Raw genomic sequence first — 16,034 nt, forward strand, 5'->3', positions numbered from 1 at the left:
AAGCAGCTAAAGCAAGCTGGATTTTGTGGCTGGGTTTTGGGCTCCCCTCACAGAAGGCACACAGCTGTCAGGAAGGCACAATGTTTTATGTTTGAATTCCACTGCAGGGCCAGACCCTGCTCCCTTAAAAGTCAGAGAAAGTTATTCCTTTAAGTTAATGAGGAGCAGAAAGAGGTCTTGAGCAGCAAGTTTCTTCAGTATTGTGTGTATTTATAGAAACATACAAAGGTTTGGATTAAAAGGGACATTACAGATTATCTAGTTCCAAAGCCTCTGCCATCAGCAGGGACATTTTCCCCTACACCAGGTAGTTCAAAGCCCCCTCCAGCCTGGCCTTGAACGCTTCCAGGGATGGGGCAGCCAAAGTTCTCTTGGCAAACAGTTACAGCGCCTCACCACCCTCACAGTAAAGAATTTACTCCTAATATCTGATTGAAACTTGCTCTCTTTTAGTTTGAACCTATTACCTCTTGTCCTGCCCCTCCTTGGCCTTGCAAGAAGTTCCTTTCCAACTCTCTGTAGGCCCCTTTGGGTCCTGGAAGGTGCTCTAAGCTCTCCCTTGGAGCCTTCTCTTCTCCAGGCAGAACATCTCCAACTCTCTCAGCCCCTCCTCATAGGAGAGCTGCCCCAGCCCCCTGATCATCTTTGTGGCCTCCCCTGAATTCACTCCAAAGGTTCACTTCCCTCCTACGTTGGAGGCCCACAGCTGGACACAGCGCTCCAGGTGGGGACCAGAGGGGATTTCAACGGGGTGAAATAACAGGCAGAAAACAATGCTACTGCCTGAGAGACGGCTGAACTTCAGCTAGCTCATCTCACCCTGGGCGTGATCCCACTCACTCCTCTGACAACACAGAGAAGAGGCCACTGAAATAACCGTGGCAGCACTGCACAGGTGAATTCTTAGTGCAACTCTGCCTATACCTAAGGGCTGCCCCAAGGGCTGGCAGCACCACCACGCAGCTGCTGCTTCTACCCCTGCCTTATTCTCACCTCCTTTTACTTTTTGTAACTTGGGCACTGATGAGACTCAGCCCAGGTAGGTTATTTTACAGTCAGCTCACGCTAGCTAGATCTGGTTATAAGACACTTTGTGTGGACTAATTCAAGAGTAGGAACAAAACAGTCAGACAAAGGGAAGAAAAAAGAAGACCAGTAATTATTTAACCTCACCTAAGTAGCACAGAGTCCAGACATTTGACCATGTCTCTTGCAAAAAATATCCATCATCTGAAGCATTCAGGAAATTTGACAGGTCTTGTACATTGCATTGAGAATATATATCTCAGACAATAATAATGGGTTACAAAATTTATCCTGGGAAAAAGAAACTATCAGAAGGGCTATCACCTTTCAGATGTTACCATCTTAAATACTTTCATCTTTCTGTATGATGCAGTAAAGGGAAAAAACAGAAGTCAAGACTGCTTGTCTAATCATGCCTTGTACTTTAAATTAAATCAGCTTTCATGCTGTACAGGCATATAACAAAAAAAAAATCCCAAAGACAAAAAACCGTATATTTCAACTCACTCCTTTAACTCCAAAGTTGTCCACTAATGAGAGAAAAGCTTCTCTGGAACTCACATAGCCTGCTTCAGAGACAGGGACATTTTGTAGCCCAGGGACAAGCTGTGAGGACAGAGCTGTGTGTGGAAATGCTGTTGCACATCTGACCCTCAGAAAAAATGAACCATAACAATGCCAAAAGCTTATCCAACTGCAGTGAAAGATGAACAACCCACATTACAGAAATGAAAGCCAGAAGTCTTGAGGGCCATGTGCATTTAAAACAAAACAAAAGAAAAATCAAACGAAAACCAAACTATCAACCAAAAAACCGAACACCCCCCCCCCCAAAAAAAAACAAAACAAAAAACACCCCAAAAGAAAACCAAAAACAACACACCAAAAGCCACTATATATAAAAAAAATTAGGTATCTATAACTGGACATACACACGACTCTGTAAAATTATTTCCAAGTTGCCGCACAAAAAGTCTGAAATGCGTCCAACTGGTTCCTGTCAGGTTTATTTCCCCAAGCCCTCACGGCTACCACGGGTCCCAGAGCAGAGCGGGGCGAGCCCACCTGCTCAGAGGCACCGGCACGGCCGGCCTGGCCTCAGGCCGCACGGGCGCACCGATCCGGAGCCCCAGGCCGCACGGGCGCTGCTCCCCGGCACCTGCTGCAGTCCCGCCCCGCCGGGATCTGTGCGGCGGGGGCGCGGCTGCCGCCGCCGGGCGCAGGGCGGGGCCCGCTGTCCCGGTGTCCCACGGCTGCTCCGGGCGGGAAGGGCTCGCTGGGGTCAGCGGGGCGGCCTGCGAGCCGCTGCTGCCACTGTGGTTATGCGCCGAGGAGCGCGATGTGTGGGTGGGAACGGGCTGGAGAATGGGATTCTGTGCCGTTCCTCAGTTTTAAGGGTCATTCAGGCAACTCTGAAATGGTTATAAAGTCATCATGGTTGCTCAAACAACTCTCAAAGGATGTTGAGACTCACAAAGTGTAAATCCAGTCATAACGGGGTGAGACAAATCTGTGATGGATTGGCCAACCTGTGACTATTGAACACAACAAACAAAATGCTATTCCAGCTCAGGAAGTTTCTGAAGCACTGCTCCCCAGAAGCTGAGAGGCTGTGCCAAGGGAAATATCTGTTTTATATATGCCTTGTTTTTAATTCACTTTCCATAGCATCTGTTACTGGAAAACAGGCTCCTAGGTTAAACAGACCTTTGGTCTGGCTCACGATAGCTGTGCATCTCCATTATGTTTACCATTTCCCCTGAGAAAACCATTTCAAGCAACTCCATTCCTGTTTGCTCAGGGAAGCTGCGTGTAGCAGGGGCTCACCCTGCGTTCTGGGACTCTCTAATGATTATGTGGTTTGCCCCAGGGGCATGTGCAGCTCTGCAGTTTCCTTATGGCCTTAAACACATGCTCCCCCAAAAGCACCAAAATGATTTTAAACAGATGTAGCTGGGATACTGTTAGGTCTTCCCTGAGAGCATTACAGTGGAGTGGGAAAAATACTCTGATCCCAGAAATATGAATCAGAGCTCCTCCCCAAGAAGTCAGGAAAAAGCTGAGACTTGGTGGAGAGGTACTAATGAGAGCCTAATTACTGATGCCTGAGAGCTGAAGGCAGGAAGATGTGATCTTAACCACACTCATCTGTTGTCACAAAAACTTGGGGACATTAGCTGTGCAATCTGACATGCCACCTATCACTGGGCAGGTCTTCAGGGCCGATTCTATCATTTAGTGAACCTTTTTGGCTGAAGTGCTGCTTATTGCAGTCTAGTTCAAAGTGAATTTTTAATGACTTATTTTAAATGAAAATAAGCTTGGTAAAAGTCACACTGTGAAAAAATGTGACTTTACACGCACAAATGTTAGAATTTATTTGTAGAATTCACATGGTAAAAATCCTTGGTATTAATCATCATTAATATAGCTCTAAATGGATCTCACACTAACAGGCATTAGTGATATATTCAGATTATTTTGTTAGGATTAACAGAAGATTGCCTTTCTGGTCAGCAAATAAAAACATGTTGCAGCTTTCTAAAAGCAAGTACCTCTTTGTGTCAGCCAAACTGCTGAAAAAAAAAATTCCTTTAAAAAATTCTTATTCTAAGACCAGATTGTAACTGGTGTATAAGAAGCCTCTATACATGGAAAAGGAGAAGAGAAAGTCAGGTGAGCCATAGTTTGTCTATGACTGATGTAAGACTTCATGGCTTAACTGATGAGAAGAACATCTCCTGCAGGCAAGAACTCAGATGAGACTATTTTATGCTTTTGATTTACCTTTTTGAATAAATGATGATAGAGAAAAGTGGTTATCACTACAAAAAAAAAAAAAAAAGCTGTGGAATCAGCAGCAAGTCAAGAGATTTGGCTGCTTTGATTGAGGTTATCACATGGCATGAGATGGTAGGAACTCGGTCATTTCTGCAGCAAGATTTCATGAGAGGATGTGCTTACTGCTTTTGAGATCAAGAGCAAAACATTCAGGACATATTAAGCATGGTATATTACATATTTAATTTTAAAGGGGTGAGGCACACCTTTAATTGGAGGTAATCTTGGTTGGATCTTGGGTTCTGTTTTAAAAAATGTGCTTTGTTGTATGCTGTGTTTTTCTTTTACACCTTTTTCAGAGGAAAGAATGTTTTCTGAAGGGGTAGAGGCTCTGCTGTGATGTGGTAGTCTGCCCTTGGGAGCAGGGCAAGGTCAGCAGCACCCAAGGCGGCCTTGTGCAGAGAGGAGCAGCTCCTCACCCAGAGGCAATGGGTGATTGCAGCAGCTCCCAGCAAGGCAAGAGCTCCTGTTGTCAAAGGCCCCAGCCAGCTCAGGGAAAACCATCACACCTGCTCTGGGGTGGCCCGTGTCCCTCTAGGGCACAGAAACAGTGAAGCTGTTTCTGGACCTTGTGCAGAGAGAGTGAATTCCATGGGTTCACACTCTATGCTGTCTTGCAGCTCCGTGCAGGAACCATAGGGAATCTAAACCTACATCATCATTCTAATTGTTTTTACCATCATCTAAGTTTTTAATCTTTGATAGTGTGTGTATCTTAATTAGGAGCTGGTTCTCAAGTGTATTGAAAAGCAACCAAACAAACCAAATAATTGTGTAATTCTAATACATCATTCTGGGTATTCAAAACATCTAATTGCTGTAGCTAATTAAAAACAGGCTTGAACTTACCCTCCTCCTTGTCCTTCCTTGAACACACTCACTAAATGTCAGAGGTTCTAGCAACCAGATCAGAATCTAGATCTCAGTATTATATCTGACACTTGACACCCATTTTAAATTAAGTCTAGGATGAATGAATGCATATAATAAAAAGACAAAGGAGATTCTAATGTACTTAGGCACTTTATAAGGAATTAGTTTAATGTAACATACTACTCTGCTTTACTGGCTGTTTAATATTTAATATTTCTTAGCAGATTAAAACTGTGGTTCTAATGAGAAAAATAATTGAATGATAAATCTAGAAGGTAATTCCCACATTTAAGTCTCAGTGATTTCAGTACTTTACAGTCACTTTATTTAGCTTAGGAAACTTTCATCTTCATGTGTAGTGAGGCACAGAGATTTGAAGTTTTGTGGACATGAATGCAATATAACAGCTGCATAGTGGAACACCCTGCAGAAAACTCTGGGGTTGTACCAAAAACTCTCCTGAGTTGTAAAAGGAAACTGAGGAAAGTGAAGCAGCTTGAGGCTTCTGAAAAATTCTTGGGTCTTACGCTTCCTCTTTTCATCTGGGATGTGAGGGGAACCCAGACTCCTTACTAGTGTTGAGAGTTGTGAGGGCAAGAAAACGTGGCCCATGAAAAGGAAAGGTTGCCGGTCTACTTTTTCTCCCTTGCCCTCCTCCTTGACAGAAGCATAAAGATCTTCAGATCCATGAAGGTCTTCTTCCCCCTCTTGTGGGAAAAAACTTTAAACAAGCCCTTCCTCTCATGAGAAAAAACCATTTCCCTGTAGACTGCCAGAATGTGCTGAATATGTTTAGTGTTGCTCTGTGTATATTCATGATTTCACTGGGGTAGCAGAGTTACAGTTCCAGTGTTCACATGCAGTTCTAAAATGTTACAGAGAACATACTTCCCCTAAAAAGATTGCTCATGGTTTGCTCTCTCCAACCTAAGTATTCAACCACCAAACACAGCTTTGATTATTGCATTCTGCAAGTAGCTTCTCAGTGTCATTATACAATTTATTTAAGCATTTTATTAAGAAGCTCAGACATAGCCTTAGGCCTCATGTAGGCACATAAGAAGATTTGGTTAATATTTTGGAAAATATAAAAGTGTAATCTTTGCCAGCTTAAAACTCTTTCAGAGCAAATTAATAGCAAGAAGTCAGTGGAGCCACACTGCTGAAGGTTCAGGTCATGCTGTGAAGAATGGGCTTCCTGTATTAGGCTATTAAGGTGCACAAGCAATGTTTTAGAACATGCAAAGCAAGCAGATGTCAAGTGTTTGGCTGTCCTTTGCAGAATTAAACAAGAGCAAAGCACTACCACTATTCCTGCTCAGAAGAAAAGCCAATTATTTAGATGTGAGGGGAAGAAATGAAGCCATTTTCACACTCCTTTGGGGTTAACATATGATAGCTGGGACCACCTGACAGTCTCAAGCTGTGTTATCTTTCCTGTCTAATCTTTAATGTGTGAATAGTGTGCATTTTCCTTTCTCTTCTTCACATGTGGATTCTCGACCTGTGGAGAGCTGTCTGAAATACGGGCGAATGTGGCAGTGTGACTGACATCTCCTTTCCATACAGATGAGAAATCTGCATGTGGAGATCACAGGCACACCATCTGATCCTGAAAAAACCATGTGGGATATGACCCTAAGTGAAGATATGGGCTTTGGCTAATAAAATTTCTTTTAACCTGCTTTATAATTAGAGCCTGTTTTGAAAGCGTGCTCTGTGATGTCTGGTTCCTATTAAAAAGGAAAATGAAAAATGTTTTCAAGTACTATACAGGGTAATACTGGAACATTGTTTAAACAGCCAGTACCGTTATGAAAACAGGAACTTAGAGATAATAGGAATATATTGCTTTTGCAGACAACACTACCTTTTAAAAATGCAAAAACATAGGTACATGCTATTGTTTCTGATAAAGCTGTTGACTTTGGTATTTGCAAACTGATACGTTTAAGGTGTGAAAAATATTATCTTATGGCATTTGAGTACTATTTTTCTCCCTTGTGGTTCATCATTCCTCCATTCTAAATGCTATGGTGATGTAATATACTCAGTTCAGGACATGTCAGTCATTGTCATGGTAAAGGCCTATAATTCAGTGGCAACAGAAAATTAAAAATGTAAAAAAGATTGCACCTTATGATGGCACAGGTTGTCAGGAGTTACTTGCTCATTACTGGCATTAATGGCCACGACCAATACTTCAGAGAAGGCAGATTGAGATGAGCTGCCTTAGCACAAGGCTCCTTTTAAGTGCCTTGATAACGTGCACAGAGACACAAACTTGTCCTATTTGTGAACTTCTGAGTGGTCTGCCACATTCATTGAATATCACTGAACAGTGAAGGGTATATTTCGTCTAAGAGCTTCAAGACAGGAGCACTGTAGAATCTGAATTTATACAGACACTCTGTACAAGGGCTCTGCACCTTTAAAGAGTGCACTTTTTTTTGTTCAGTGAATAGCAGCTCAGTTTGTAGCTCAGTACAAACTTGCCAGTTCTTCAGAAGGTCTTGGCCACTAACTTCAGTACATTGCAGCACAGGATGCACCCCAGAGCCACCTGAAGAGGACATGGAGCCCTCGTGCATATCTACAATTCCCTACATGCCCTTGAGTGGACATCCATAACCCTTCTCAGGAGCACACAGGCTTTGTGCACCGCCCCAGCTTGGCTCCTGCTGACATGGCTAAGCAATGATGTAATCACCAGGCCTGGGTCAGGGACACCATGGGATTTTGTGTGTCCTTAAGTAAATGTGTAACACAAAAGATATTAAGAGATGATGAGAAGAAAAACAGCACTGATGTCCTCCAGGCTAAAAGCCAAATTTCACTATCCATAATCTCCTTCTGACTTGTCACAGTCAGAAGGTCAAAATACATGTTTGTTTTCTCTGATTTTCATTATCCATACTGAAACACCTACATGACTTCAAATCAGTTTGGAGTAAATATTAACAGGGAATAAAACCCATAAAGTTATTTAAAAGACCCTTTGGATTACATGCACTTTTATTCCTTCAATCAGCCTGGGGCCTTGGATCCTTCTTCTCTATGCTGCATATTAACGCTTACCTGACAGGAGTGAGCCTTGCTGGGTGCTGCACAGTTCCAGGTCCTCGGTGGCTTGGACAATATTTAAATACAAAGTTATTAAAGATACCTGTTAGGCAATCTCTTTGAAGGAAAGCTCACTAGTCTTGAAGATTAAGGGATCCTCTTTGGTAAAAAGTTTTTTAAGTTTGGCATGAAAATCGAATAGGTCTTTGAAATGATTCTATCATGTGCCAGAGTGGCAGACCCCACATTCACAAGAATCTCATAAAAAGTGTGAAATAATGCCAAAAACTGTAACAGAGGAAAAACAATGTTCTATGGAAACTATAAAATCTGACAATAAGCTGGACATTATACTTCTGTTTCTTACTGCTCAGTATGAGAACAGCCTGACAAGATCCATAAATATTACAAGACTCATTTAAAAGGGCCTCAGTAATCGTGCAAGTACTTGCACAGAGACACAAACCTGACCTATTTATGAACTTCTGAGTGCTCTCCTGAGTCACTGAATATCACTGAACAGTAAAAGGTATCTTTCATCTAAGAGTTTCAAGACAGCAGCATATTATATTCCCTATTTCTTCAGTATTCAGCACTATTACTAGATATGTGAATTTACTAAATGAGATAGTTAAGTTGTAGTTAATTTAAAATGCAATCTATCAAAATCTGCAAATAATTCAAGATTAAATATTTATTTTAAAAATTACACCCTTACTTTAATATGGAAGGAAAAATTGCACTATGATAGTTTTAGGAAGTACATCTCCTAGTACAGCTTAAAAAAACTTTATCTTTTTCTATAATAGTAGTTGAGGAGGTAGGAAACATAATTTTATAAATTTGTTGGATTATTGCAATGAAAATCTGGTCAGCTGGGACCAAAAGGGCAATCCTGCAACCTTCTGCCAGGTGAAAGTCTTAGTCTATTTGACCTTTGACTAAAAATAATTTGATTAACAACATAGTAAAAAACCCCAAACTATCTGAAAAACAATATTGATTAGTTATGGATTTTTGTAAATGTTCGCTGCCTAAAGACCAAATCTCAACTTTTTTTACTATATCCCATTTTTTTGTTGAGGTTAATTTATTTGAATTAAATACCAGATGAATTGGTTTATAGGATATGTCTATTATACCAATGACATTTAAATTTTAAAATCAGGAAATGAATTGACCTTGAGCAGCATATGTACTCAAAATTTATAATTAAGAAGAATATTAATAATTTAATTTCATAAAATGAACAGCTGTTCTAGTTGATTGGAAACAGCTAAAAGTATAAAATGTATTTTATGAATGCAAAATTAAAAGTTAATTTTATTATGGAGTGCAATTTGGCAACTAGAAATAAATTCTTGAGATGTAAGCAACATATTTTTGTAATGCTCTACCTATACATCAGAAAGGTCACATGTATATTTAAATACCATATTACTAAAAAAGTTTAATGATTTCAGTTGAAAAGCTATCATATGATTTAGCTATTTACAGATGAGTATGAAGCAGCTATGATGCATTTATACTTCCTTTGCCCAATGAACTATTTAAAAGCTTTACAAAGAAATTGTTTTATTAAATAATTTTTATATTATAAACTGTTAGTTTCACTTACCTAAGTAAGTCTCCTAAGTCCTTAATTTTCTGCCTTATTTTTTGTGTGTGTGTGATTCTTAGAGATTAAGATTTTCATTAGTATTTGACACTATGGGTTTTTGCTTAAGTACATTTCTCTCTCTCATGACAGGCTTTTAACTAATTTTCACTGTTTGTATTTTAACCTGTGCACTTTCAAGCTTTAATGTAGTCATTACACACATATACAAGGTGCATAGGCTGCAACACAACACCACTGTGGTGGTTTTTGGGTTTTTTTGGTAAATCAGATACCACCACCCCTTTGAAATGGTGCTGACACTGCCTGGGCTGCAGTCTTTTGCTTCAAACCTGGATTATTTGCAGGCTCATACTTAAGTGAGTGGTACAACTTTCAGTATTTCAGTACAGCTACGTCTTGTAGAATGAATAAGAACCCAAAATAGTCTGCTAGACCAGACAACATACATGCTTGGCAAATTCAGCATGTCATCAAACTGGAAAAAATCTTTCCATAAGGGTCCAGCTTAGAAGTCACCACATCTACCATTATCAAGCTAATTTCTGCTAGTTACATCTGCTCTAAGAGGAACGGGTCTGTAGCTCTTAGGCTACACTTGCCCCAGAAGCCATCTAAGGCATTGCTTCAGCTCACACCAATACTTCATCTAATACACTAATGTAATATTCCATCCAATACATTGATATTCCACCCAATACACTGATACTCCATCCAATACACTGATATTCCATCCAATACACTGATACTCCATCTAATACACTAATACTTCATCTTCATCTTGGCACTCACTCAGCAGGAAAGGCCATTGCCATGAGGGAATTACTCTGTCCTGTAAGAGACCTCTCCTACGCTGGGATACTGTTGTTTCTCCTGTACTGCTACCAACAGAAGCACTTTCCACGACTCTCCATTTTAAATAGTTTTGATCCATACATAGAATTGAAAGACTATTTAGTGAAACAAACTCTCTTTTAAAGCAATCTGAAATTCTCTAACTCTACATTCTTAGTGTAACTTAATATCAATAAATGAATCAGATTGCCACTGTGTGCCATGAAACATTTAAAAAGCAAGAAACCCTTGCACAAACACATTTTAAAATTACAGAAACACTGCAATTCCTGATGAAATATTTCAGTCCTCCATCAGTAGTAAACAGGGTGCACTTTTGTCTCAAAGATTTCTTTTACTAAGGACTTCTGGATCAGGTCCATAGTTTATTTCTTGCCTTGCTGTCCCTCCACCTGGACCACTAAAGACATCTTCTACTTAATATCCCTCAACCACACAATTCTGACACCTGAATCTTTGGCAAAGGAATGCCAACTGATGAAGCTAAACATATTCCTCTCAATGTTTTCTATAACACAACAGTTTATAGAAGATTCTTCAGTAGAAAAGAAAGATAGGTGCTTGGTTATTATATTCAGTAAGTTGACCCTAAGAACACGGTGTAGGAAATTAATTCAGAATAATAAATATTAAAATATTGTTAATGACCTGTACCATGGTAACTGTCCTTTAACTTCTCATTACTTCAGATATGAGGGTTCTCGTGCTATTTTCTCATCTCATTATTCCCCAGGAGAAGAGATTCTTGGTGGTATTTGACATAGATACAAATACATTTGTTTTACATGTCCTGTCGTTCCAAACACTATTGAGCTGTATTTTTTCTTGATTCAGAAGTCCATGGCAAAGTGTATCTCTACCAAGATAGCAGTGCCAAAGCTTGCTTGGCACCTCCACCAGAGGATCTCACCTGAACCGGAACAGTTCCAGATTAGTCCTGGTGAAGTTTTGAAGGCACTTTTTATTTCACTGTCTCATTAGGTAATCAGAAAATAAAGCTGATGTTGTAAAAATATAAGGAGCAAATAAGTAGAATTCTCAATGTTAGAATGCAAAATTCAGCAAATCACTGATCAGGTTGCCCAGTTTGTTTAGTTACAGAGATTTCAATTTAAAAAATAAATAGGGATCTCGCTGCAGTAAGAAAAGTTATTATTTTAAAAGAAATACGTCTATACTTACATGATGCCCAGTGAGAGATAAGAAACCCTAAAGGCTGTCACTATCTACTAGATACTTCTAAACACAGTTTTGTGCCAAGGGTCCTCCCCTTTGCAGGACAGAGACTGCCATTTTGTTGTACTGGCAGGGTAACACGTGTCTCAGCCCCTCAAGCGTGCAGCTTTACAGGAAGTTAACATTCGGGAAGCTTGTTTTAGCTCTGCTGTGCCACAGGAGCTCAGGCTGGCAGTGACTGTCTGGGGCTGGCCCTGTAGCCTGGACCTCTCTGAGAAGGGGCATCACTAACACTGACTGCTCTCCACTTCTGCACAAATATAAATCCCGGTCTTAGAACTTGACCTATATGTTCATTCCCAGTACTGGCACCATGCATTTCACTTTTTTCCCTCGGCTTCATGTGTGGGAAACAAAATATTGAAAATAATTTAAAAAACCTAAACCTAAACCCAACCCACCAACCAAAGGCATCAGACACACCCGTCCGAAGCAGCTCCCGGGATTTAAAGGTGTTTACCATGAGCAGCTCTCGGGTCACCGTGCGCTGAGCTCCGCTCGGCCGCCGCGATGGAGCCGGGGCCGGAGCGGGCCCGCCGCCTCAGCGGGAAATGGCGGGAAGGCGGCGGCCGCGCGCGGAGCCCCCGGGAAAGGATCAAACGAGACCGACGCGGCGGGACCGTCCCTGCTGACCCCGGTGTGAACGTGTTTATTTCACGCTGCGGTCGCGGGTCGCTTTACAGAAACATCTCATGCTAGACCCCGCGCGGGGTCGAAGACGGAGGGGAACACGTGTATTCAAACGTAACTATTAAATAACCTGTACACAAAACTTCAGTCTGTTACCCTGAAAGCACGAAGGCCGAGCCCCAGCACGGCCACACCGGCGCTGTCACCTCACCCCGAGGTGTCTGTAAGCCTCGACCCCCGCGGCCGGCCCGCTCGTGCCCCAGTGCCCGGCTCCCCCCCTCAGCCGCGCTCCAGAGCGGCCACGGCCCCGGGGCCCTATGAGCGTCCAGTCCTGGGCCTGAGGGTCCGCGGGGGCCGCCCCCAGCCGGGGTACTGCTCGACGTGCCCGGCGAGAGTCCGAGAGCCAGCCGCCCTCTCCCCGCCGCCCTGCCCCCGGCGGAGAAACGCCCCCCGGCCCGGGTCCCGCCGCGGCTCGGCTCGGCTCGGCTCGGCCCGCGGAGGCAGCAGCCACCGGCTGTCCCGGCGGTCACAGGTCGCGGCTGTCCTCCCGCTTGACGCCGTCCGCCGCCGCCTTCAGCTTCTTGTTCTGGTGGGTCTTGACGTGCTTGGCCAGGTGGTCGCTGCGCATGAAGCGCTTCCCGCACTCGGGGCAGACGAAGCGCTTCTCGCCCGTGTGAGTCCGCAGGTGCCGCTGCAGCTCGTCGGAGCGGGTGAAGCTCTTCCCGCAGAAGAGCCAGTTGCAGACGAAGGGCCGCTCGCCCGTGTGCCAGCGCAGGTGCGCCTTCAGGTGCGAGGTCTTGCCGTACACCTTGCCGCAGCCGGGGATGTGGCAGATGTGCTGCTTCTTCTTGCCCGGCTCCGCCTCAGGGGCGCTGCCCGCGGCCGACTGGCAGTTGGGGCAGCGGCAGCGGCGGCACCTCCTGGCCGTTGCCGCCAGGGGAGACTTGGTCTGCAGCAGGGCGGCGATCTGCGTCTGGTACTGAGCGAAGTCCGAGTGCCCCAGCACCAGGCTCCGCGGCAGCGCCGCCGCTGCGGGGAAGCGGTGGCCGCAGCCGCCCGGGGCGCTGGCCTGCTGGATGCTCCACCAGGGGATGTCCTCGGGCGGCGGGTTGGGCGACAGTTGCCGGCAGGGCTGGGCGGGCGGCAGCAGGTTGGAGTACCCGGGCGGCAGGGCGGCCTGGGCGGCGTAGGGGACGTAGGCGGGCGGGCAGCTGGACGGCAGGGCGGCCATAGAGGAGGGCAGCATCTTGACGGGGGAGAACTCGTAGGGATAGGAGGGGTCAGCCGGGGGGGTGAGAGGCAGTTCGTGAGAACCCCCGAAGGAGGGTTGCAGGTGGTTCTTCTGAGGGGTCAACCCCAAGCTGGGATGCGGCGGCGGCAGCCCTCCCGGGGAGTGCGCTGGCATCTCGCCGCTCCACGGGTGGAAGATCCTAGAGGGGGATCCCAGCGTCGGGTCGTAGGAGACCGGCAGGAAATCCGAGGGCGCTGCGCCCGGCTGCCCGATTCGGCTACAAGTAGCGGCCAGAAGCGCCAGGGGCGAGTGCTTGGCCAAGTCTGGGGAGGCGCTGGGGGTGCGGTCCTGCGCAGGAACGGGAGGGAGGGGAGAAGGGAAGGAGGGAAGAGAGCGCGTTACTCGCCGCCCGCAGACACCGGCCTGCGAGAAACTTCCCGCACCACTGCCCGTGCTTGGCTGGGGCCGGCCCGCCGCTACCCGCACGGCCGGTAAACTTTCCCAAAACAATGCGCACCCAGAGGGCAGGACGTGCCCGGCCCCCCCGCTCCGCCCAGAGACCGGTCCCGCCTGCGGCCGCCGCTGCCGGCCCCGCCGCCGCTCCTTGGCCGCTGTGGGCAGGGAGGCAGCCCCCGCGCCCCCCACACCCCTTGCCACGGAGCACTGCCTGGAGTTACCTACGGGCTGCTAGCGGGAGAGGGAAGTTCCAAGCCCGAGAAGCCCGAGCCCGGCCTCCTACCACCGCGGGGTCCCCACCTACCTCTGCGGGCCGCCCGCCGGGAAAAGCCCCGGGAGGGAGGCGGCTGACGCCAGCTGCCCCCGCGCAATGTGGGTCACAACCGTGGGACTCGGCGCAGTTCGAGGAACACCGGGTGCGGGTACTGACCTGGAGGAAAGCCTGGAGGGAATCGTTCCGGAGGACTGCCACCGCGGCCATGGCTACTGCGCCCGGGGCGAAGGGAAGGCGCCGGGGCACTGCCGAGGCATGAGGACGCCAAGGGGAAGACGAGAAGCTGCCCAGTTTCCTTCTCTCTCCCCCTCTCTCTCCCTTTCCTTCTGATCTCTTCGCCTCCGTGCGCGTCCCACCCCCCCGCGCTGCGCGATCTCCGCGGACTGTCTGACTGCGCCAGGATCACCTCCAAGAATTTGATAAGGACTTTGCCGGGCCGCCAACCAGTCAGAGGGAAGATTTATGGCTTTGAAGTTTGCCGCTACCCAATCATCAAAGAATAGCGGCTCTTTCAGAAGCGAAAGCAAATCCTTTGAATCCACAAAGCTCCTATGGTGTGTTTGTTGGTCTGGATAAAAGAACTGATTATTAGGGGGGATGGGAAGGGAGGAGATAAAGGCGGGACAATTAATGAAGTAATCACTATGTGGGAAATGTATATACACAAATAATTGGATTTTCTTGATCAAAGGACCCCTTACCGCCTAGAGACCCTCGCGTTGGATGTGCAAGACACTGGATCTCCCCTCTTTTTTTTTTTTTTTTTTTTTTTTTTTGCAATTAAATTTGTGGCAGAGCCCTAAAGTGACAACGCGTCTTTGTTATCGCTCGAGGAATCTGCCTCCGGATTCCTCTGATAGTGTTTAAAGACTGAAGGTAACATGGCACATGGAGTTCACCTGGTCGGGGCTGGTCGATCCCAGCAGTAAAACTTCCCTGGAGTAATTGTCGGTGGTTCCTCCCCGCTCCCTCCCTCCGCCCGCCCTTCCCCCGAGGCTGAGGGGTATGCCCTCGATATGACTCGGCAAATAACCGCGCATTTTCTCCTCTGGTAGCTGAACTTGTTTCACTTCTCTCAGCCGGCATTGCCCCCTTGTTACCGGGAGCCCCCGCCTGGCGCGGGGCCAGGCCAGGCGCCCAGCCGGGCCCGGGGAGGAGCAGCGGGCTGCCACCAGCAGCAAGCGTTCTCTCAGACAGACACACCGACAAACCGGGCAGCCGGGAAACAGAAGGGAAAAGTTTCCTCTTCCCTAGCGGGAGCCGGGTGTTAGAGACATGATTTCTTTAAATGAAGACCGGAGTCTCTCTTGGCGGGCCTGCCGAGCCGGCCTGTCTTGCGCCGGCGGGGAGTGGAGATCGGGGTGGCTCCTCGGGAGCGCGAACGCTGCTATCGGGTCTCTGCCTCCCCTGCTCTCTCACCTCCTGCCCCAAAGACAAAGTCGGCCCCAAGAGCTTTGTTACTTCATCCCGCACCTTTCGGCCTCTGTCTATACATCTCTATACGCATGTGTGTCTGAAGGATCTAACCTGCCTTGCGTTCGACCATGTGTGAGGCTATTGACCCTCTAACCAGCACCAGGCACATCTGGGTCACAGCTTGCCGCCACCGTCGGCTGCTGAGCTCAGTGGGCTGCAGAGCTGGCGGGCCCCCTCGCATGTGCCGCCCAGCAAGGGCCAGGCGGGGCCCCGCGCCTCTCCGCGGGCCCGCTCAGCTCCGCGCTCCGCCGGGGGCCCTGGAAACGCGCTCCTCTCCTCCCCGCTTCCCCATCTGCTCCGAGGCCATCGCAAACGCCGGCCTGTTTGGCCAGGTACCAAACCAGGACGTTCATCTCCGTCTTGAGGAGGTGGGGGTACCCTTTCGGGCAGATGCCGGCTGGCTCTGGTCCTCCGGAGCTGTTTGCACAGGTAACTCGATCCTCCCCGCAGTCGCT

The 16,034-nt window shown here is 46.8% G+C and overlaps 1 protein-coding gene across 1 annotated transcript; it reads right to left on the minus strand.

Annotated features, from left to right (window-relative positions):
- Positions 1-12,138: 12,138 nt before the first annotated feature.
- Positions 12,139-14,392, minus strand: SP5 (Sp5 transcription factor). Its single transcript, XM_064718251.1, has 2 exons — positions 14,260-14,392; positions 12,139-13,721 (listed from the first exon to the last, which is right to left on the minus strand). Exons 1-2 carry the CDS (start codon positions 14,308-14,310, stop codon positions 12,669-12,671), a joined length of 1,104 nt encoding a protein of 367 aa, XP_064574321.1. The 5' UTR covers positions 14,311-14,392; the 3' UTR covers positions 12,139-12,668.
- Between the last annotated feature and the right edge of the window lie 1,642 nt (positions 14,393-16,034).

The sequence above is a fragment of the Zonotrichia leucophrys genome, chromosome 7, assembly GCF_028769735.1.
Source record: "Zonotrichia leucophrys gambelii isolate GWCS_2022_RI chromosome 7, RI_Zleu_2.0, whole genome shotgun sequence".
In the NCBI taxonomy this organism is placed as follows: domain Eukaryota; kingdom Metazoa; phylum Chordata; class Aves; order Passeriformes; family Passerellidae; genus Zonotrichia; species Zonotrichia leucophrys.